The 23,907-nt window shown below is 38.3% G+C and overlaps 2 protein-coding genes across 4 annotated transcripts in view; both read left to right on the forward strand.

Moving 5' to 3' along the window:
* The window catches only part of RELN (reelin), a 536,751-nt gene that overhangs the window by 72,395 nt on the left and 440,449 nt on the right, over positions 1–23,907 (forward strand). For all 3 annotated transcript variants that reach the window (XM_019825367.3, XM_019825368.3, XM_011280339.4), the window contains exon 2: positions 4,205–4,315. In XM_019825367.3, coding sequence (XP_019680926.3) covers positions 4,205–4,315 — 111 coding nt within the window. The remainder of the gene's footprint in view (positions 1–4,204; positions 4,316–23,907) is intronic.
* On the forward strand, positions 14,764–15,271 carry LOC102899476 (cytochrome c oxidase subunit 5B, mitochondrial-like). Its single transcript, XM_045052288.1, has one exon. The coding sequence runs from the start codon at positions 14,803–14,805 to the stop codon at positions 15,190–15,192; it is 390 nt and encodes a 129-aa protein (XP_044908223.1). The 5' UTR covers positions 14,764–14,802; the 3' UTR covers positions 15,193–15,271.

Consider the following 23,907-nt stretch of genomic DNA (forward strand, 5'->3'; position numbering starts at 1 on the left):
CCCATGTGACTTTTCCGAGTGGGATTCATTTGACATATAAAGTCTAGGATTCACAACATACTTTTCCTTTGGGAATAAGTTGGAGATAAGACAACTCTGCACCACTTTTGTATGAATGAGTTATTCATTAATACATATAATATTATTATCACATATAATAAATATTCCAACAAATATGACACCTTAACGTGTCAGAAATTATTCCAGATGCTTGAGATGTACTACTGAACAAAACACTTGAGGTATCTGCCCTGATGGAATTCATATTCTGCAGGATGAGACCTACAATAAACATAATAAACAAAGACAATTGTGAGTCAGTGTATCCGTAGAATGTGCCAGAAGGTGATAAGTACCTGATACTCTGAAGGAAGAGAGTCCTAGGCAGAGGAAGGCAGTGGTACAAAGGCTTGACATGTCTGAGCAACAACAAGGAGGCTGGTGTACCTGGAATGGGGTGAGCTAGGAGGAAAGCAGAAGGAGGTGAGGACAGAGAAGGAATAGGGGCAGGTCACATAGGATTTTGTAGGCCGCTGTGAAGACTTTGACATTGACTTAGCTAGAAAGTTGTAAGCAGAGGAATGACATGAATCCAGTGTATGATGGACTAATGTAGAGGATGGGAGATGGTGATTCCAAAGTTGGCTCAGCAGGAAGGATGGTGCTGCCATCAACTGAGTTCATGAAAGCTATAGGAGAAGCAGGTTTGAGGGATGGGGTGGGCATTCAGTTTTGGTTACGTTGAGGTTGAGACCTCTCTTGAACATCCAAGTGGGGATGTTGAGCAGCAAGTTTATATATACCTGGAGTATATATGAAGAGGTATGTAGAGATCTGGACAGGAGATAGAAATTTGGGAGTGGTCAGTTTATGGATGGTATTTAAAGCCAAGAGACTCTAAGAGTAAGAAGTGTTTTTCTCAGTAATTCCACTTTGATTTCTAAGATGCTCCGTGTTTAGAAATGATAGGTCCATCTAGCCATGAGGTTTCCAAGCAATAGGTATTCATGTCACTACTACTAGGAATAAAACCAAGCAGAGAGAAAAGCTTGCCTCATCTGACATAGCAAATTATTATTGGTAATTAAATATCAATCCTTTTATTCCTGGGATGTTTTCACTAGACCTTGCTGTGTCAGCACCAGGAATCTATGTAAAGAAGAGAATTGATCTGAAGCAGGTATTATGGTGTGTGGAGGAGTTAAGATCAGAATTTGCATCATCCTCTAGGGCTGGGGAGGCACTTGGTGGCAGATGAGAGCTGAGACCTGGCAAGGGATTAGCAGCCTACGTGGACATCTAAGGGGCACAGCAGACCTTGGTTGTGCTCAGTACCCAAATGTGTCACAGGCCGTGCAGGCAGCTTCCTAAGTGCACATGTCTAATATATTGAACCATCACTAGATACGTGTAGGCTATCAACAAGTTGAATTTATCAATTGTCATAATAGACATAGCAGGGCTTTTGTTTTGCTGGGGGGTATGTAGTTTGAGACCAGAACTGAGTAGCTGGGGGTAGTAGAGGAAAGACCCAAGAGCTGTCACATATGGTTCTCTTCTTTTTCAGCCCTTTCTCCAAGTGTTTAGCCTCTGTTTTAAATTAAAACTCAGCAGAATATCTTTTAGAAGAGAGGGCAAATTAATAATAAGCTGGGGATGCCACTTATCTTGGGTCCACTGAGCTCACAGCTGAGACTTAGTATAGACCGTGGTTGGAAATGAAATAATGCATGGAGAGGTTGGTGGAGAATCATAGCAGGCAGGAGGACTCAGATGTGGGCAGTCCAGTGGTTGGCTGTGTCCTCAGCAGATGTGAGGAGGTCTGTATGGGACTCCAGTTCTCTGGAAGGGAAGAACAAGGCAGGGCTTCAGGATGTGAAAGAGGACAGGGAAAATGGAGCTAACTTTTACTGGTGAGGGACTGTGTGCATGGTTGTTTGTTAAAGAGATAGGTACACTGATAGATTGAAGATACATTTCTTTTCATTCTTACAGTGAATTGGGTAGTATTATTCCTTTTGTAAATGAGGCATCCGAGGCTCATTGCAAGGTCACACACTGATCAGAGGTAAAGAGAGAGAGAGAGGTGAGATTTGAATTCGAGGTGGCCTCACTCCCTAACCCATAAAACTCTTAGATTTTTTAGAATCTTAGAAGTAAGAACCAGAGTAGAAGCATAAAGGAATGAACAGGAGTCCACAGGGGCTGTATTTGTGCATTAACATGATTGCTGCTGTCTTACTGAACAAAAGGGGAATGGATTGAGAGGAAGTGGATAGAAGCAGGATCCCACAGGTCCACAGTGAGATACTGCAGTTTGGGTCTGATTTGCTGTGAAGGACAGCCTGGGACACTGCATTGAGTCCATTGGTCAGCATAGTCAATTTAACAGCAAGCAGCTTAATTCTAAACCCTACTGGATAAGGGTGCAGAAGCAGTTTAAGCACTTTTTACCTTAATCAAGATAACTCACTGAACCAAAGGTAGAGGCACTGGTAGAATCAACTATGGGAATCTGGAATAGGCAAAACAGGAGGCTGATGATTGAGGTGTGATTCTATAAATGAGGAAATTGAGATTCCAAGAGAGGAAGTGGTTTTGTTCAAGAACAGGTGGTAACAGATGAGTACCCAGCACCCAAATCCCATCCCTTACCTAGCCTAGGGCTCCATCCATTATACCATAGAGGTCACCTCCTGGCCCTCCTTGGCCCTCTTCCTCTCTAATAACAGTGATATTGAGTCCCGCAGCTTTTACTTTTTTTTCAAATACTCCTCATGCATGTGAATAATCTGGGGAATAAGTTATTAAACAAGGGTTCAGCCATGTCATTTTGCTTCTGTGGGATCTGGGGAGGGGGAGATGTACAGGATAGAGAGAAAACAAGAGAGATGCCAGGTAAACAACATCAGACATTTTTAGATGATATCAGATGGTTCTGAACAAGGTTCTTAATTGTTCTGTGCCACAAATTCCTCATGTGTATCCTGGGAATAATAACAGTACCCTTTTTATAGAAATTTTTTGATGATGAAATGAGATAATACACGTTAACTGTTTAACTCAATGCCCAGCTGAATGGTTTACATGCCAGCAGTCAAAATATTGGCTATTATTAAAGGATGTGAAGGTGATTTACTCCAATATCCAATGCCATTTTGGGGGTAGCATGATGTCAGGCTGTTCTGTTGATCTATGAGTCTTGTTTTATGCTTTATAATGTGGTTGTTTCAGACCATTCAGCTCTATTCACTGGATTTCCTGGAGTTTAATTTAAACATTCTCATCAAAGTTAATGTGATTCTGGCCATTCTCCTTACTGCCACCAACCATGATGATAGCCTTGTACTGTGCACGCCAAAATAATATCACCTTTTCCTGGATGCTTCCTACAAATGGCATCATCTTAATCTTGTAAAACCAATGCAGGAGAAAATATTATGTCAAGGAGGAAGTTATGATCATTTTTTAGGGTGGTAATAAGCAAGATAACATTTTAAGAAGCCAAACCTGAGTAGCATCAGGATGCATTTAATTTGACCCTCTTCTTCCCAGGAACATCCTGATTTTCTGGTTATGAAACCGTTCAGATTCCTCTTGTAGTCTTTGTTCTAAAACTTAAAATGTGCAGTGGTCTCCCTTTTTTGTTCTCAAAAGGAAAAGAGCTAACTGTCTTCATGCAAATTAGTCTGCTTTTGTTGAAAAACTTCAGGGGATTCATCTATGATATGTAGATGCACAATAAGAAAAACAGTGCATCTTACTGTTCTTTCAGCCAATCTAAGATTGTTTCCCACAGTATGGAATAGTTAAAAAAATGTTTAATCACAATGCCAAAACTCCAGCAATGCCTTTGACTGCCTTCAGGGGTGGTGGTGGAGGTGGGGGAGACTAGCTATTCAATATATTCTACATTATTTTCAGATGATTTTGCATATAGCTGGGGAACATGTAAATGAATGCAGAAAGATAGAACTAATGTACTAAATTTAGGACCAGCAATTATAGACATTGGCATTCTGAGCTGATTTTTGCTCCTCTCTAATTCCTAATACAAAGAAAATACTGACTACCAGTAGTATAAAAATGATTTTTTAATAATGAGTAAAAGTTGTTTTGACAATGTTTAACACTTCAGAAATGTTATCTCATTCTCCTGATTGTATTAATTGAGGTTTCTTTTTTTTCCCTCCCTGTATTTCAGTGACAATTTCAACAAGCACCTTCTTTGATGGCTTGCTGGTGACAGGACTATACACATCTACAAGTGTTCAGGCTTCACAGAGCATTGGAGGTTCCAATGCTTTTGGATTTGGTAAGTGATCCCGACATAAGAAACCAATCATTGTCCATGATTAAACAGTTATAGGTCTTATTTTTTGAAATGCCTTTTTAAAAAGTATTAGACATTTATTATTTCAGAGAAAATAATCTGAAGTGATTTTTTGTGTTGTTTGCTTGTAGTTAGGTGAATTGAAATAAGTCCTGTAAATGTACAGCCGACCATAAGCTTGGTGTGACAATCATTCTGTCCCTCTCCCGTCTGCTGCAACTATTATACTTCGTCTTGGGGGCTCATGTAAATTTCTGTGTTCTGTGTTCTGTGTTCTGTCATGTAAATTTCTGTGTTGCTGGAATTGGAATCCACTCTGATGTTCATGCATTCAATAATGTGGCTTTTAAAAAAAGTTTTATTGTTTATTTTTAAATAAACTCTATCCCCAATGTGGGGCTTGACCTCCCAACTCTATGATCAAGAGTTGCATGCTCTACTGACTGGGCCAGCTAGGTGCCCCTCCATAACCTGTTTTTATAAACAGCTCTTAAAATCCTGGATTAGGTGAAAAGTGTCATGTTAAATTTGGCAAGTAAGCATTGTACAAAGATAGTAATGACTGTTGAAATGATTGAATTCTATGAGTATTCATGAAGGAGTGTGTTTTAATATTTAAAATACTTAGATGGAGTCTTGTCCTTGAGCCAGAGACCTGGCAGGTTACTTACATGAGGAGGCAGAAGGCTACATGAGCATTACTGATCCCAGAGGATTCTCAGTTTGGAAATCCCTAGTTTACCCATTATACAATAAACGTGCCAAGCTGGAATTAAGTAGGCCCTTTTCAGCATCAAAAATGCAAATTTAATATATCCATTTATGTAAGACATGAAATCACTGATCTTACTCTGAAATTGGAAAATGGCACAAGACTGCCTACATTGATATGAAAAAGATAGAATTGTGTTATCAGAGGCAGCCATGTGTTCAGCGTTTTATCTTTTCTGGGGTATTTATTAAATAGATAATTTTTACCTACTTTTGATATATGAAAGGACACCTCCTCTGAGCCAAGTCTTAGCAGCAGCTCTGCCCAGGTGATTCATTGATTGATGTCGGAGCAGTGATGTGGATGCCCCATTGTCACCCTGCTGGCCTCATATGAGACTCACAGCCTCAGGGCTTAAAGGAAACTGGAAGTCACTTAATCATCATGTTAAATTATTTGACATTGAGAATTTGCCCTATTCTTAAAAGATCTCCAGATAAGCTTTTACAATGTGTGGGTAACTACTTCTGTGTTCTGATCCTCTAGAAAAAAATTCTTGGGTCTAAAAATTCTGCTCATTTGGCCCCATGATATGGGTACATAATATATATGTACATAAAATAAATGATACACTACCTGTTATGTTACAACAGGACTTACAAGCAAGGGTGTCAGATTTAACAAATAAAAATTTACAAGACATTTGGTTAAACTTGAGTTTTAGATAAGTAATTTTTGAGTAAAAGAATACAATATTTGGGATAAGGCTTTCGGGGTTCCATCTTAGCCCAATTAAATCAAAACCTCTGGGGGCAGAGTATGGGCGTTGATTGTTTTTAAAGGTCCCCAGGAGATTCTGATGTTCATCCAGGGCTGAGAACTGCTGGTACTGAGTCAGTCCAGGGTCTGGTAGCAGCAACAGAGTTCCAGACCTTTCTTTAGACTCAGTGAGTCAGATATTCTGGGCTTGGGACCCAGTGATCACTTTCTAAGAAGCACTCCCAGTGATTTTGATACACACTAAAGTTTGAGAACCATTGATCTTACATTAATTAAATGGGAGAGACAGACATTAATTGAATGACCACATAAATATGTAATAGCAAATCTTGCTAGGGGCAAGCTTGGAAAAGTGCTGAGTGCTGGGCAAGGGTATGCCAGAGAAACTAGATCCAGTCTGAAGTAAAATGGGATGTAGTTGGGAGAGGCTTTCCTGAGGAAGTCGTGTTAAGCTGAGATGTAAGCTTAACTTCCTCATCTGTGAAATGGGGTTGGTACGGCACCTGCTTCATATGATGTTGAGTAGCCCTGAAAATTGAGATTATTTACGTGAAGCTCTTAGCACAGAGGAAACACTCAGTAAAACTAGGTGTTCCAAAATTATAAATCTTGGTAACTGAAGTGGCTGCTTTCTCCAGTCTAAGACGTGTATATACTTCCTTTCGGGGGCAAAAAAAGCAGTTCTCAAGAGGAATTAATCTGGGGTTTGTAGATCCGGGTGATTTGAGAAGAGAGGACTTGGCTGAATGAAATAACTATCACTTGCCAAGGTAGACACATAAAATCCATGTGTCCTATTGCCTCTGATTTTAGTAAAGCAAACAAAAAACTAGCAATGCAATTGTTAGGAGTTATTTGAGGCACCTGGGCTTCAAGACATTTTATTTTATTCAATTTTATTTTATTTTTTTATTTATTTAAAGGGCAGGGGTAGAGGGGGAGAGAGCACATGCGAGCGGGGAAGGGGTGCAGAGAGAGAGGGAGATAGAATCCCAAGCAGGCTGCACACTGTCAGTACAGAGTCCGATGCATGGCTCGAACTCATGAACATTGAGATCATGACCTGAGCTGAAATCAAGAGTCAGACACTTAACGGACTGAGCCATCTAGGCGCCCCAAGACATTTTCTATGATGACTTTGAAAGCTGTAAAAACGCAGTTTCTCTTGAATTAGAATGTTTTTGATTAGATTAAATTATGCTTAGTCTTCCCATTACCATTAACCCAGTATCATTAGGTTAATGGTCTGAAGAGGCTTCTAGACACAAAGCCCATGGATGGTAGTTTAACTTCCATAACCAAAGCTCAGGTCTCCCATTAGTCAATTGGCATTTTTATAGGACATGATTTTTATACGGATGGATAGATAAGTTAGATCTTTTTTTAAGTTTCTAGTAATATCAAAATAATTTTATCTGGATTTATATGACAATAGCAAGTTACCTTAAAAAGAAAATTTGATTATATAACTCCATATTGTTAAACAGAGTTAATCTTCATAAGCAATGTTTTGAATAGAGAGCAGGAGATAAAACGTCTGCTTAGGTAGATGGTCACTTTCAAAAGCAAAAGAACCTTTTTTTTTTGGTATTTAAGTTTAACACATTCTTTACAATTTAAGAAAATGAAAAAGATTGAATTTGAGTAGAGTGCAGGTGAGAAAGGAGAGGAAACTCTTACAGAAGGTAAAATGTAAGAGTTGCTGCTTTTTGGTAGGTTAGTAGTTGCGATAGGATCAGGCTGAAAAAAATGTGGCATTCTTTGATCTAGAACAAAAGAGTTATTGAATACATAATCTATCATTAGGCTCTGACTTGACTGATGGAATGTTAAGCAAACTTGATTTGTTTGGCAAATGCCCAACATAGTAGGATCCGTGTGTGGTATGTTTAAATAGCTGTATTGAACAAGACAAAGTAGAACATATAGTTGAATCTAAAAAGGTACTTCTGAAAGTTTTTTCCACTTATAGTTAATTTCAATTGTACTAATTACATGAAAGTTATAGCCGCTCTACTTTAAATATAAAATATGTGTGTGACTAGCCAAAATAAGGCTATAATTATTCTTAAGATACTGTTGTATAAATGTAATTCCACTAACATAACTACAGCCTTTTATGCAAAACCAGAATTCTTTAAAATGCATGCCTCACTGACCAAAAATAGACAAATGCCTAATAGCCAGAAATACATTAAAACAATAGCTATGCAAAAGATGACTGTATGCCAGCAATGCATGGTTTGAAATACCTCATTTTGCTTGTCAATATAAGAAAACATGCTGCCCTAGGGAAGAGTGATGTTTAATTATGGGTATCTCTTTGTGCATCCCAGAACAAAAATGCTTCCTCTTGTCTTTGGCATTGAATTCCAGCTCAATCATGTAAATCTTCAAGGCTCTTTGTGGCCGCTCAATGAAGGGCTATTTGAATATCCTTTCATACAAAATTATTCCTTTTCCAGAGGCTGAAATGCTTTTTACTCAATATTTAGTATTCTGGCTTTAAAGCATTTCACTCAATTTTTGATATTCTGGCTCTAAAACCGGAGAACTGGGTTTGCAGGTCTGCTGGCCCCAGTTCAAATTGTTAGATGTTGCATAAATTCAATTTTTGTGCTACATCATTTTTCTCAGCTAATTCGTGAGCCATTTTAACAGTTTTTCATGTAAACTGTTGTAATTTTCTATGTGTTCCTTTTTCTATAAGGAAATGAGCCATTCTAGATACAATTCTAGATATAATCACTGTTAAGTTACAAAATTCTTAAAATGGCAAGATTTGATGAAATCCAAGTTTGGGCAGAAAATATGGTGAACAGATCCATGATTTTTTCTTTTTGATTTTTGCTCTTAAGCATTCAATCTTGTCATGCTTTTAATAGAGATTAAGCAACTAACATAAAAATTTAATATTTTCAGTATTATTTTTAAACATGGTGTCAGAATTTTTTAACAATGATCTGACTTTTTCTAACTGTGATTTGACACTCTAACTTTAGATGAATAGGGATATATTTACAAAACAAATTATTTAAATGTTTTAAGAAAGATTTACAATTTTTGTAAACCTTATGTTGGTCACTAGTTAACAAAAATGGGTACTTTACCAGTAGATTTTGATTGTATGTTAATGTTTCATTGTCATGATGCATGTTTTTGTTATTACTTTGCTTTATTGTCATTAAAAATAAAAATATAGACTTTAAGCTAATTTTTGGTTATCTTTCACATTAAAACTAAGTAGAACCTTTTACAACTTTACTAATTGTCACCAGGACTCCTACATCCCTGGGCATCAGCTACAGTTCAGTCTTAGGTGTCCTGTCCTTGTGACTTTGAGACACACACATGTTATGAATACTACATACACATATTTAGGTCTTGATATTTGTAAAGAAGGGACAACCACTAGCAACTTCATTACATAGGGTCCTGTCTAGTAATGCTATTTATTTGCTAGCCTAAATTAAGCTAAATTATTCCTCATTCTTCTTAAGTTTATTTTGCCTGTCTCTTTACGAAGAAATGCTTTTGTAACATGCTTGAGGAATTTTAAACATATGTAGGGATTTCAAAGGCATGACCTTTTATTAGACATGGTAAATGATCTATAATTAACAAGAAGACTTTAGGTTAATTAAACAAATTGCTCTAGTCAATGGTACCAGGAGCATAGCTGACAAGAGCTGAAGTTGTCATTAATTTTTCTTAGTTACTGGGTATTAACCTAAGTTTGGTCTTAATTCATTAATTTGGTCTCAATTCCACTTGCATATGCCAGCATTACCTTCATTAAGAAATAGCATAATATAGGGGCACCTGGGTGGCTCAGACAGTTAAGTTTCAACTTCGGCTCAGGTCATGATCTCGGGGTTCGGGAATTGGAGCCCGGTGACAGGATCTCCGCTATCAGCACAGAGCCTGCTTCAGGTCCTCTGTCCCCGTCTCTCTCCCCCTCCTCCCCTCACCTCTTTCTCAAAAATAAACATTAAAAAAAAGAAATAGTATAATGTAGTTTGTATTTGACATATGACAATAATCAGGGATTATTTCCCAATAACTAAAAAGAATCACTTACTAGAATAGTGAACATGATGAATATAAAGCTGTTAAATTAGTCACTTGGCAAATTGCTAAAGTAAATGTTAAGGGGCATGAGATTTGGGCCATGTGGAGGAGTTAGTGGAGAAAGGCAGAAAGGTTAGTGGAGAAAGGCAGCTCAGTGCAGGGGTTCATCACATGACCTCCAGAGCTAGGCTGCTCAGGTTGTACGTCCCCCTGGCACGGCTTCTCGCTAACTTGGGCCACATTGTTTCTTTCCCTAAGGCTCCATGCCTGCATTTGTAAAATGGTAACAAAAGTGTCTAGTTCACAAAATTGTTGGTTAGATGAAGTGAATTATCTATTCAAGTGCCTAGTATATGTGCTTAAAAATAGGTATTATTTAAAACCTCAGAAAGAAGTGAGAATTCTTTCTTTAAAATAGCAAACAGAATGAGAAGATAATTCCAGTGGCGGAATATTTGGAAGAGAAAGGCTGACTTTAGTTTGGATGGCAAACAACGCACCCAGTTTCTTACCCATAGAATTTAAAGCTGACAAGGATCTTTGGTAGAGCCTGGCTCAGCCCTTGCCCCAATGTTTAGGTAAGGAATCAAGGCTTAGGAAGGGCGAGTAGTGGCTATTACATGAGATGGTGTAAGTGTGACTCGTAAAACCAGTTGTTCTGACATCATATCCAGGTCTCAGATACTTTTTTTTTAAAATATAATTCACATACCATAAATGTTACCATTTTAAGGTATACATTTCAGTGATTTCCAATATGTTCACAAGGTTGAACAACCAACGCCACTATGTAATTTTAGAATGTTTCATTACCTCTGGAAAAAACTCCATCCCCGTTTAGTGGTCACTCACTATTCCTTCCCCCACACTGTCCCTGACAACCATTAATCTGCTTTCTGTCTCTATGCATTTGCCTATTATTTCATGTAAATAGAATCATACAGTATGTGGTCTTTTGTTTCTGTCTTCTTTTACTCAGAATCGTGTTTTCAACATTCATCCATGTTGTAGCAGGTATCGGGGACTTCATTCCTTTTTATGGTTATGTAATATTCCATTGTATGGCTACACCGCATTTTGCTTGGTGGTTGGAATTTTGTCAGTTCCCTGATTCTTAAAAGGAGTTAGGGTGGTGCAAATTGGGATAGGAAAAGTTTAAGGAGGATGTGAAGCGATTATAAAAACCAGTGTCCTTTGGTACTTAACAGCAGCTCTGACCTCTGAAGATCAGATTGTTTAGTCTGTTCTCTGGCTTAGACCTGAAAATGATTAAATCTAAGAATCAAGAGGAATTACTCCTCTGCCCTCCTTCCTGCCTTTCAAGGGAAATAGGCCAGTGTGGCACGATTTTGGCCCCACAAAGGGTTAAGCCACAAGTGAGATACACAAGCCAAGCTGAATCGATCGAATTTTTCAGTACAGGAATTTGGAATCAAGACTCATCAATCCCAGTCCAACTCTTCATGAGCTAGATCAAGGCATGTGTAAACATTTGGGAACTCTGGGCACCCATCGTCCACAATGGCTCAGGGGAATATTGTGCAGGCAGAGGAGAAGGAGATACAGACAGAATGCTGCCTGATGTGCTGGAGCTTTCCAGGCTCTTATTTTAGGCTTTCTCCCGATCAGGCTCAGATATTCTTCGGTTTTAAGAAACACTAATAAAAATAGCTAACATTTATCAAACACCTGCTATGTGCCAGGTGTGTTGCAGGTGTTAACTTTTTTGATCCTAACAAAAAGCCTACTAATTATTCTCATTTTGTAGATAAAGAACCTGAGGCACAGAGAAAGGTAGGTAACTTGCCCAAGGTCGTGCATAGGGAGTTGCAAAGCCATAAGTAAAACTCAGCTTTGGGGCACCTGGGTGGCTCAGTTGGTTGAGCGTCTGACTTCGGCTCAGGTCATGATCTCCTGGTTTACAGGTTCGAGCCCGGCATCAGGCTCTGTGCTGACAGCTCAGAGCCTGGGGCCTGCTTTGGATTCTGTGTCTCCCTCTCTCTCTCCCCCTCCTCTGCTCACACTCTGTCTCTCTTTCTCTCTAAAAATAAATAAATAAACATTGGGAAAAAAACCCAAAAAACGAAACTCAGCTTTATAGCCTCTTCTTAAGCTTCCCTTAAAGCCGAAGCCCACTTGAGCTGGTTTCTATTATAACCAAAAGAATCCTGAATAAAAGAAGGCCCTCTGTGTTGTAACCCTGCCTATAACAATCCCAACAATTCCTGCCATTTCTTTAGTCACATACATTCTCACTGCACACACACACACACACACACACACACACACACTACACCAATCATAACCCACACACAGTTCCAAAATCCCAGCTGCTTTAAACTTCATGCCTTTGTTTATAGTGCTTATAATTCCTTCTGGTTCTGTCTGCTGGGTGGACATCCTGCCATCTTTTAGGGCCTTTGTCCTGCCTCACCTCCCCTGTTTAGCCTTTGTGACCCTACTCCCTGACACTCACCTCCATGGAACTCTCTATTTTGCCCTCCATACTTCAGTCTATTCCCTGACCTCCACCAGAATCTCTAATAATCTGTTGAATTTACTTATTTAAAACCTTTATACCTCTTTGAGGATAAGAGATGGTCTGGTCATCTTCACTCTCCTGTCATATAACAAGTGCTCAATAAATATTTATTGAATGAATAACCCAGTATAAATTTTGAGGATTCATAGGGTATTTTACTACCAGAGCTGACATCAGTAAATGCATGTATGTGCACAAGTGTCCTGTATGAACAAGAGAGTGGATATTACTGTCTTAAACTTCGAGGATATTTCTGAATCTGTACACGTACATATAAACCTACACTTCTATACATATATGTAAAACTATGCAAACATACATACATTTTTTCATCATAGGTTCTGGGGACATTTATTATCCTGCCTACCATTTTGTCCGTTTTTTTCTCTGGAGGTGGCAGGCACTAATGCCTTTAGATAGGAGAGTGATTGATTAAGTGTCTTCTTTAGAATCAAGAGATGGAAGGAAGTTCAAGAGAGTGTCCCATCCACGCTCATGTCTTAGGGCAGGTCAATGTCCTAATGATACATGATAGTTAAAAGTTCTTATTTTCTCTCTTAGATCTTCTGTGAAGTGATGACTCTGTAATTTCTTGGGAATGTATTCACTTGATTACATCAAGTGAGATGATTAAGGAAAGTTGTCTGCTATATATGTGCAACCCTTGCTTCAACTTCAATGCTTTTCTCATAGAATTTCTTCTGTAATTACAAAAGGTAAATGTGTGTTAAAAAGCCATTAAGTAATTTGTTTTCTTTCCTTTAGGCTGAAAAAAAAAAACACACAAAACACTCCCTGTAAAGTTCATCCATGTCATAGCTCCTGAAGCAGCTTGTCAGTTTTTTCTGGACATTCCACAGATTCAACATTCAGGAACTTAGCCCTGATAAGATATGTGCCCTGAAACCCTTGTAGGTACTTTAAAGATGTATCCCTAAGGAAGAGGAGTTCTTCTAATTCCTTTCTCCTCCTTATTCCTGCTCAAATCCATGTGCTCAGAATCAAAGTAAAATGGTATGTCATAAATAAGACTGTCAGGAAAGTCACATTTTTAGAGCAGATTCTAATGAAAGTTGCCACTGTGCTATGGAAGTTAGGGTTTTTGAGATTATTTTGTTATAATTTTGTCTGTCAGTGTTGAAAGATTGTGAAGAGACTTTTCTGTCTGGCAAATGGAACCTTATTGAAGAAGATACTTGCCCCCAAAACAGCACTGAACGAACAAGGACAGAGCAGTAGGTTTTTATGTGGGGTACTTTCTGACATGTCAAAGTTTTAAAAATAATTCTGGAAAATAGGTTTATGTAAATGAGGTCTTATCCCTTAGCAGATGAAGACAGAATCAGGAATATTTTGCTCTTTCTGTTTTAAATGATACTTTTAAAAACCACTTAGGAATCATGGGTCTTTAGTGATAAGAGATATTGTTTTCTAGAAGAGTGACACTTTCCGTAGTATGCTACACTGTCCATTTTAACAGGAAAAAAGATGGAAGTATATGCTTAAGGGAATAAACTTGGAATTCTGACTCTGATCTAGCAGTTAATTTTGCTTGTAATGTGGTTACTCTTGAAGTTTTCCAGTCCTCCTTTTGGGTATCTAGATAATGATAAAAGAGTTTATGTCCCATGTTCACAGTAATTGATTTTATAAATACTCTTGATTCTTTTTTGGCAGTTAAATCTAAGAACAACTTAAAATAATTTTATAATGTAATTTATTCCTAGAAATAATTCTGATAATAATCTTTGAAGTATTAAAAAAAAGTGGTGAAAGTAAATTCTTGGCATCGCCTAGAAAATAGCTGTGGATGCAGCCTATGAACTTGAAAATAGATGAGATGTAGGCGTCCAATAACGGCACTTCACCAAATGCTGGTTCTGTTTCCACTCTTGTCTTCTGTTCTGTAGTTTGTATTCAACCCTCTGATGCTGAGCTTTGCATGTCGCCTAATAGATGTGTAGGCTGCTCTCTGAGGCAAGCACACAACTAAATTACTGTTTTCAGGACTCTGAATGTCTGAATGGAAAGATACTTGCTGGTGTGGGAGTTGCCATTTTGGAAAACAGAATAGCAAAGTTGTTAATATTTTGGTAAAAGTTCAGACTGAGCTTCTCTCCTGCTTTTCCTTCCACATGTTTTCATACATCGGAACCATGTTGTTGCTATTATCTAGTTAATTATGTTATTTCTGGTTCTTCTTCAGAACAGTGCCTCTCCACATGAATTCTGGTAAATTGCAGCTTAAAAGTAAAATAAATGGAGCTATCAGAGATCGTGTTCTGGGAAGACGTTTTGTTTATCCTTAACGGTTTTCTTTTTAAAATAATTAGTTATCGAGTGCTGCTGTTTGTAGCGGGCGTGATGGCTTCAAGGTTACTTCGTGGAGTTGGATCGCTGGCCGCGCAGGCCCTCAGGGTCCGCGGTCCCAATGGAGTCGCTGCAGTGTGCTCCATGGCATCTGGAGGCGGTGTTCCTACTGATGATGAGCAGGCAACTGGGCTGGAGAGGGAGGTCATGATGGCTGCTCGGAAGGGACTGGACCCATACAATATGCTAGCCCCAAAAGCAGCTTCAGGCACCAAGGAAGACCCTAATTTAGTGCCATCTATCACTGACAAGCGAATTGTGGGCTGCATCTGTGAAGAGGACAATAGTGCTGTCATCTGGTTCTGGCTGCACAAAGGCGAGGCCCAGCGATGCCCTAGCTGTGGAACCCATTACAAGCTGGTGCCCCATCAGCTGGCCCACTGAGCCTTTGCACTAACTTACTCAAAATGTGCTATAAAGTTTCTTCTTTCCAATAAAGACTAGCCGTTGCATTGGCTCCTTCTCCCATAAAAAAAAAAATAATTAGTTATTTGCATTATGAGAAGATTCTTTTTTAACTGCACTTTTAGTCTGTGTGATCCAACACCAGTGTTAACACTAATAACAAAAAATGGAGAGAAATCTGTTACTAATAAGGAAGAACCCAGGGTTTGGCCTTCTGTTTCTAGAGAATGGGACAAATGAGCAGCTCTAGAATAATTATGAGGTTGATGAAGTTTATCCTTCAGGTCCTTAGCCTGTCCCCTCCCTTTTCTCTCTTTCTTCTTGTTCCACTTTTAACAAGGGGATGATATCAGACACATCTTAGAATGAATTTTAAAATGTTGCACTGTTAGCACCTTTTCCCACACTGCTTCTCGCGATCATTAGTGTCTTATGGTACGTTAATAGGTCTTACATGGCAAAAGTGTATTGCAGTATAAAAAAGCTTGGAATATGCTGGTTAAACAAAATTAAATAGTACTTCTTAGAATCTTCAATATACTTTTCTTTTGAGGGGTGCCTGGGTGGTTCAGTTGGTTAAGTGTCTGACTTTGGCTCAGGTCATGATCTCATAGTTCTTGAGTTTAAGCCGTGTTGGGCTCTGTGCCGACAGCTCAGAGCCTGGAGCCTGCTTCAGATTCAGTGTCTCCCTCTCTCTCTGCCCCTCCACTGCTCATTCTCTCTCTCTCTCTCTCTCTCTCTCTCTCTCTCTCTCTCTCTCTCTCTTTCCCTCTCCCCCCCCTCAAAAATAAATAAACATTAAAATTTTTTTTAAATATAAACTTTTCTTTTGAGATTGAGTTCACATAATATAAAACTTACCATTTCAAAGTGGACAGCCCAGTGATTCTGCAAACATCACCACCAACTAATTTGAAGACATTTCCATCACCCCAGAAAGAACCCTATACCTATTAAATTCGATCAGTTCTAAACCCTTTCTTCCCATCCCGTAGCAGCCACTAACCTACTTTCTGTCTCTGTGTATTTGCCTATTCTGGACATTTTATATAAATGAAATCATATAGTATGTGACCTTTAGGACTGGCTTCTTTTACTTGACATGTTTTCAAGGTTCATCCTTACTGAAGCATAGTGAAGAATGCAGTAATTGATTCTTATTTATGGCTGAATAACTGTCCATTGTTTGAGTATCCCATATTTCATTTATCCATTCATCTGTTGATAGATATTTGGATTGTTTCCATTTTGGCTATTACGAATGACACTCCCATGAACATTTGTGTAGAAGTTTCTTGTGTGCACATACATTTTATTTATTTATTTATTTATTTATTTATTTATTTATTTATTTAGAGAGCATGAGCAAGGGAGGGCGGGGGGGGGGGGGAGAGAGAGAGAGAGAGAGAGAGAGAGAGAGAAAGAGAAAATCCCAAGCAGGCTCGGCCACTGAACCAATTGAGCCATCCAGGTGCCCCGTGAGTGGGTGTTTTAAATTCTCTTGTGTGTAGACCTAGGAATGGAATTACTGGGTCATGTGATAATTTATGTTTAATTTTTGAGGCACTGCCAAACTGTTTTCCATTTTATAGCCCCAGTAGCAATACACGAATTCCCAATTTATCTATATCTATCCTTGACAACACTTGTTATTTTCTTCTATATTTTTAGATTAATAGTGAAGTGATATGAAGAATAGTCCATCCTGACTAAATTGATTTTTTAAACATTTTAATATGTTTATTTAGAGAGACAGAGAGCAGGAAAGGGGCAGAGAGGAGAGAGAAAATCCCAAGCAGGCTTTGAACTGTCAGCACAGAGCCCAACACAGGGCTTGATCTCATGACTGTGAGTTCATGGCCTGAGCCGATATCAAGAGTTGGACACTTAACTGACTAAACCAAGTAGCTACCCCTTACTAAATTGATTTTTTGAATCCCTGGACTGTAAGAATGATTTAATCTTAGAACATCTAAAGGTTTCCTCTCTGTTTTCTAATTTTCTGACAGCTCAGAACGATTTGTTTAATAAAAAATGCTATTTAAAAAAAAAGATGAAAAACATTTTGCCTGAGGTGTAAAGAGGCTTTTGGCCTTATACAGCCAAAAAAAAAAAAAAATCAATCAATACCCTAATATCCTAACAGAAAATTAGCAAAAACTCAAACCATTTGTAAAAGAAGAGAGACAGATGTCCAGTAAATATGAAGAAAATATTCAACTCACTGCTAATAAAAATGCATAATTAAAACAATTATGAAGCTTTAAATTTTTTGCAATTAAAAATTTTTTTAATCTGGCAAAGATGTTTAAAATCATGTTTACTTAATTCTGGTACCAGTGCTGGAGAATAGGTATTTATTGTTGATGTGAGTATATATTGGTTATCTAGAAAATAATTCGGCAATATGTAAACAAAGTAATTAAAATTTTCACATATTTTGACACAGTTCTTTTACTTTGGGGAATCTATCACAAATTAAAGAAAAAACAGAAATACAGACAAAGGTTGATGCATGTGACTGTTTACCAGGGTACTATTTATGTTAGGAAAAATTTGAAAATAATCTAAATGTCAATAAAAGATAATGGTAAAATAAACTAGAGTATTAGTAGGAAGGAATAATATGTTGACACTGCATTATTTACAATAGTCAATATATAGTAGCAACCCAAGTATTCCTCAATTGATGAATAAAGAAGATGGCACACACACACACACACACACACACAAACACACACACACACACAAAACTATTATGTAGCCCTAAAAAAGGATGAGGTGTTTTTTTTTTTTTTTTTTGCCATTTGTGACAACATGGACGAACTTAGAGGGTATTATGCTAAATGAAATAAGTCATACTGAGAAACAAATACCATATGTTTTCACTCATATGTGGAATCTAAAAACAAAAAAGAAGAATAAAAAGCAGAATCAGACTTAAAATTACAGAGAACAAATGGTTTCCAGAAGGAACGGGAATGGACAAATGGGCAACATTTGGGTGAAGGGTTGTGGGAGATACAGGCTTCCAGTTAGGGGATGAATAAGTCACAGGAATAAAAGGCACAGCACAAGGAATATAGTCAGTGATATTGTAACAGCACTGTATGGTGACAGATGGTAGCTATACTGGTTAGCACAGCATAATGCATAGAGAAGATGAATAACTATTTTGTACTCTGAAACTAATGTTATGTTGTGCATCAACTACATCCAAATCAAGAACTTTTTAAAAAATAATATGCTACCATTAAAGTGATATTTTAAAATAATAATGGCATGAGAAAATGGTTACAGTACAATTGAGATAACCATATGTATACACACACGCACACAAACTACACACACACACACACACACACTGACACATAGTTTATAAATTTTGGTCCCCAAATACACACCCACATTCACCTACTAAAGAAACTATAGAAACCCTCTTATTTGACATGATCAGTATTTGTATTGAGTCAGCTGAAAGAAATTGGTTAGACATGTTTATTGTTTATTTTCTATGAATGATTAAACAACATAGTGTTTAAAAAGGCAATCCATCCTATGGTAGAATCTGGGCTAGGGAGAGGATGACTCAGAGTACTTGTATAGGTTTTGATAGTAAATAGGATGGTTGGGCAATAAATTTGCTAGTTTTCATTGGAATTCCACTACTCCTTCCCCCCACATAAACCTCATTTCCAGTTTTAGTGTCTTTAAAATGGATCAAGAACATAAACAGACTTGCAAAGAATTCTTAATGCAGCATTCTAGATATTTGTGGGTTTTTTCAACCTTTTACAGGTACCTTTTTAACCATATTTTGAGAAAACACCTGTGTAGGTTCTTTTTATCAAGTCTGTCCAAAGCATCCAAGTTAGTGTGTATATAAACAACAAATGGCTTAGAAGTGCTCATTTTTTATCATAGCTTATAGAGCGCTTAATGACATTATATTAAGATAATAGCAGGTTCAAATGGAATAAACAGATTTCAGGGCACACCCTAGATAAATAAATGCACATATAGGAACACACCAGGTAAGCACATTTGTGGAAGTACAAAAATCAGGCACAAAAGTAGTGGTACCTACTCCTCCATGTACAAGGCTGATGTAACCAAATGAGCTAGTGAAAGAAATGCTATCATAGTTATATTTACATGATTTTATATTATGTGTAGGTATTCATCTAATGAACTGGTGTTATTTTATTGTATTTTTTTAATGTTTCTTTTTTGAGAGAGAGAGAGGCAGAGCATGAGCTGGGAGGGGCAGAGAGAGAAGGGGACACAGAATCTATTGCAGGCTCCAGGCTCTGAGCTGTCAGCACAGAGCCCGATGTGGGGCTTGAACCCATGAACCTGAGCCGAAGTTGGATGCTTAACTGACTAAGCCACCCAGGCGCCCCTGAACTGCTATTTTTAAATATAATATAATAGGGATTTGACAGAAGTATCTCAATCTATTTTTTTTAACATTCCATTGTGAATAATTTGAAGCACACATCAAACTTGAAAGAATTTTACAGTGAGCACCCATGAGCTCGGTAAAATTTGGATACACTGCAATGCACAATCCTTAGGGGTATATGAGGTTAGATTTGATAAATACACAAACCTGTGTTAACTCAAACCCTTATCAAAATATATAAAATCACTGGGGCACCTAGATGGCTCAGCTAGTTAAGCATCCAACTCCTGGTTTTGGCTCAGGTCATGATCTCACAGTTTTATGAATTCAAGTCCCTCATGTGGCTCTGTACTGACAGTGAGGAGCCTGCTTGGGATTCTCTGCCTCCTTCTCTCTCTGCCCCTCCCCTACTTACACTGTGTCTGTCTCTCTCAGCAAAAAAAATTTAAAAAAAATTATAGAACATCACCTCATGTCTCTCCTCCATCAACTCTCGGTTTCATTTGCCAAAGGCAACCAATTTTTATTTTATTCCACCATAGATTAGTGTGCCTGTTGTGGAACTTTGTATAAATGCAGTCATGGAATATGTACCCTTTTGTATAAAGCTTCTTTCACTTAGCATAATATATTTTTTTTAATTTTATTTGAGAGAGAGAGAGCGCGAGCGAGCAAGAGCAGGGGAGAAGGGCAGAGGGGCAGGACGAAAATCCCAATCAGGCTCCATGCTCCCCATGGAGCCTGACACAGGGCTCGATCCCATGATCCTGGGATCATGACCTGAGCTGAAATCAACAGTCAGCTGCTTAACTGACTGAGCCAACCAGGCGCCCCCACTCAGCATAATATTTTTCCGTGTTGTGTGTGTCAGTAATTTGTTATTGCCGAGTAGTATTCCTTTGTAGCATTCCTGTTGACCTGGGTTGTTCTTGTTTTCAGTTACTGTGCATATTGCTGCTATATGTACATAGTTGCACAAGTCTTTTTGTGAATATATGTTTTCATTTTTGTTGGGTAAATACTTAACAGTGAAATTGTTGGGTCTTGTTGTATGAGAAGCTGCCAGACCTTTTCCCAGAATGGTTGTACTTTTTGTGCCGTCACCAACATACTGTTAGCGTTGCAGTTGCTCTGCATCTTTATCCACTTTTGGTGTCGTCAGTGTTTTTATTTTAGACATTTTGGCGAGTATGTGGTAGTATCTCAGTGTGGTTTAAATTTGCCTTCCCCAACTGACTGATGTTGAGCACCTTTTCATGTGCTTATTGTCAAGTATCTGTTCGAATCTTATGCCCACTTTAAAAAGTTGAGTTGTGGGGCGCCTGGGTGGCTCAGTGGGTTAAGTGTCTGCTCAGGTCATGATCTTGCAGTTCTCAAGTTCGAGCCCCGCATCGGGCTCTGTGCTGACAGCTCAGAGCCTGGAGCCTGCTTCGGATTCTGTCTGCCTCTCTCTCTGCCCCTACCCCTTCACACACACACACTCTCTCTGTCTCTCTCTCAAAAACAAATAAACACGAAAAGTTGAGTTGCCTTCTTATTATTAAATTACAAGGGTTTTAATATATCCTGAATGCTAGTCCATTATCCAATATGTTTTGTGAGTAAATTGTCCCGCCTGTGACCTGCCTATTCTTTTCCTCAGTTGTATCGTACAATGTGTAGAAGTTTTAAATTTTGATGAACTTCAGCTTTTCATTTTTTTCTTTCATGGTTATTGCTTTCTGTGTCCTAAGGAAGTCATTGCCTGTCCTAATGCAAATCTAACTTTTTAATGTGCTCCAGGTGATGGAGGCTACAAAGTAGCTATTTTTCTTTTCTTTTTTTTTTTATTTTTTTTTTCAACGTTTATTTATTTTTGGGACAGAGAGAGACAGAGCATGAACGGGGGAGGGGCAGAGAGAGAGGGAGACACAGAATCGGAAACGGGCTCCAGGCTCCGAGCCATCAGCCCAGAGCCGACGCGGGGCTCGAACCCACCGACCGCGAGATCGTGACCTGGCTGAAGTCGGACGCTTAACCGACTGCGCCACCCAGGCGCCCCTCTTTTCTTTTTTTAAGTAGCAGTTTTTCAATCTTCATAATCTTTGGGTGAGTACAAAGCAGATATTAGAGTTCATATACAACATTGCTCAAAGCTTCTCATCAACCACTTCCTGCTTGTTTTAAAAAAGTCGGGACATTTTCCATTAATGTGGCATCATTTTTACACTTAAAAGTTTTTCATCCCATGTGTGCAAGCGTCTGATTTGAATGTGCCACTTTATAAGTGAGTGAAATTGCTTCAGACTCCCGGATTACGCTGTGATAAGCCAAATGGGCTTCACTCCCTTCACACCAGAGACACATGCCAGAAACCAAACAGATGGTAAACTAGGCAGAAATGACCCTCGGCATTCTCATTAGAGTAGTTGGGGAAATTTTAATGGGCCCCCATTTGCCTTGTGCTGTATCTAATACCCTTTGAACTGCCACTTTTTTTTTCTTGTTACAAGTCAACAACCACCATGTATATTTTAATAGGGATTATCAAACACAATTTGCCCAGAAGATGTACAGCCCTCTAATGCTAATTAGTCAAGTTTAAATAATCACCGAATTCTGGGATAATTGGAAAGAAACACTGTTTTTCTTGCCAGTGCATAATTACTAATTAACAGGAAGATAAAATATCGGTGTGGCAGTCCTATCTAGAAGAATCTGTTAAGAGTTAATTAACTGATGCATTGATGCCAAGTCAGTGTTGGTCAAGAAAGTTTGCAGACAAAGTTCTCTCGTAAATTAAACAAACAAACAAACAAACAAACAAACAAACAAACAAACACATCTTGTAAAGATTACGTCGCTGAGCCAGAGAAGAGCATGGGTAAAGACTGTGTGACCTTTAGCCGGTGTTCTAGTGCTGAAGGTGGACAGTCATTCCATTCAAGAGTGTTTCTTTGGTGCTAAATATTAGAAACACCAACTGCTGGTTTCTACTCTGCTGTTAACACATAAGATTGGAGGCTTTGTTAATTTGCTTTTCTCTTGATCCTAATAATTGCATGGGCTTTCTCAACCTTAAAATATCCTCATGAAATTGGACCATAGCCGCCTCTGTGTTTTTCTGCTTATTAGAGTTAGGACTTGAGTGTGTGAAATGGGTAGCTAGTTGGAGATTCACAAAGAAGAAAATAAAAGCTTGACTACCAATTTTCTTTGTTTTTGTCAGTGCAGGAGTTACCATTATGCTATTCTTCACAAGTATTTGAAAACACATCCATTAAACTATTTCTTAAAGTTAACATTTTTAATTAAAGAATAGCATGCTTTTAAAACTATTTTTAATTTTTTCATTTAGATTAATGAATGAGTAGATAGTGCCAAGCATTTAATACACATTGCCTGAAGATTTAAGTGCTTTAAAATTCCATTTGTGGGGTGCCTGGGTGGCTTAGTCGGTTAAGTATTGGACTCTTGATTTTGGCTCAGGTCATGATCTCAAGGTTCATGGGTTTGAGCCCTGCGTTAGACCCTGCATTGACAGTTTAGGGCCTGCTTGGGATTCTCTCTCTCTTTCCTCTCTCTGCCCCTCCACTACTAGCTTGTGCTGTCTCTCTTTTTCTCTCTCAAAAATAAACAAACACTGGGGCACCCAGGTCGCTCAGCCGGTTGAGCGTCCGACTTCGGCTCAGGTCATGATCCCACCGCTCGTGGATTCAAGCCCCACATCAGGCTGTGACCTGACAGCTTGGAGCCTGGAGCCTGCTTCAGATTCTGTGTCTCCCTCTCTCTCTGCCTGTCCCCTGCTTGTGCTCTGTCTCTTTCTCAAAAATAAATAAACATTAAATTAAAAAAAATAAACAAACATAAAAAAGGAACAATACAGTATTAAAAAATAAATAAAATTCCATTTGTTTGGGGAGTCTTAATCACTGGGCAAAAGCTAAAAACTCAGTTTTTCCTTTATGAATGCATACTTTTTATTAAAACTTTTTTTTGTTTTTTTGCAAAATCTTCATTGCAGTGAAGAGTATGCTGTAGGTAAAGAAAAAAGTCATGTAGAATGTAGAAGTTCTCTGAATAATAAAATGTTGAATTGTTCAAAAGATAGGAAGATGATAGAACACTTGGTAAAACTATGGTTTTATAGATTATGGAGGAAATGAAGAATATGTTTGCTAATTTCTTTTGAAATAAATGAAAATGAGTAAAGAAAACTTTGTAGCAGGAACATTTTGATCCTGGTACACAAACTTAACACTTAACACACTTAAGGTTCTGGAAGTGGTTATCACAAATAGGAATTTTAA

This window comes from Felis catus, chromosome A2 (genome assembly GCF_018350175.1).
Source record: "Felis catus isolate Fca126 chromosome A2, F.catus_Fca126_mat1.0, whole genome shotgun sequence".
Classification (NCBI taxonomy): Eukaryota; Metazoa; Chordata; class Mammalia; order Carnivora; family Felidae; genus Felis; species Felis catus.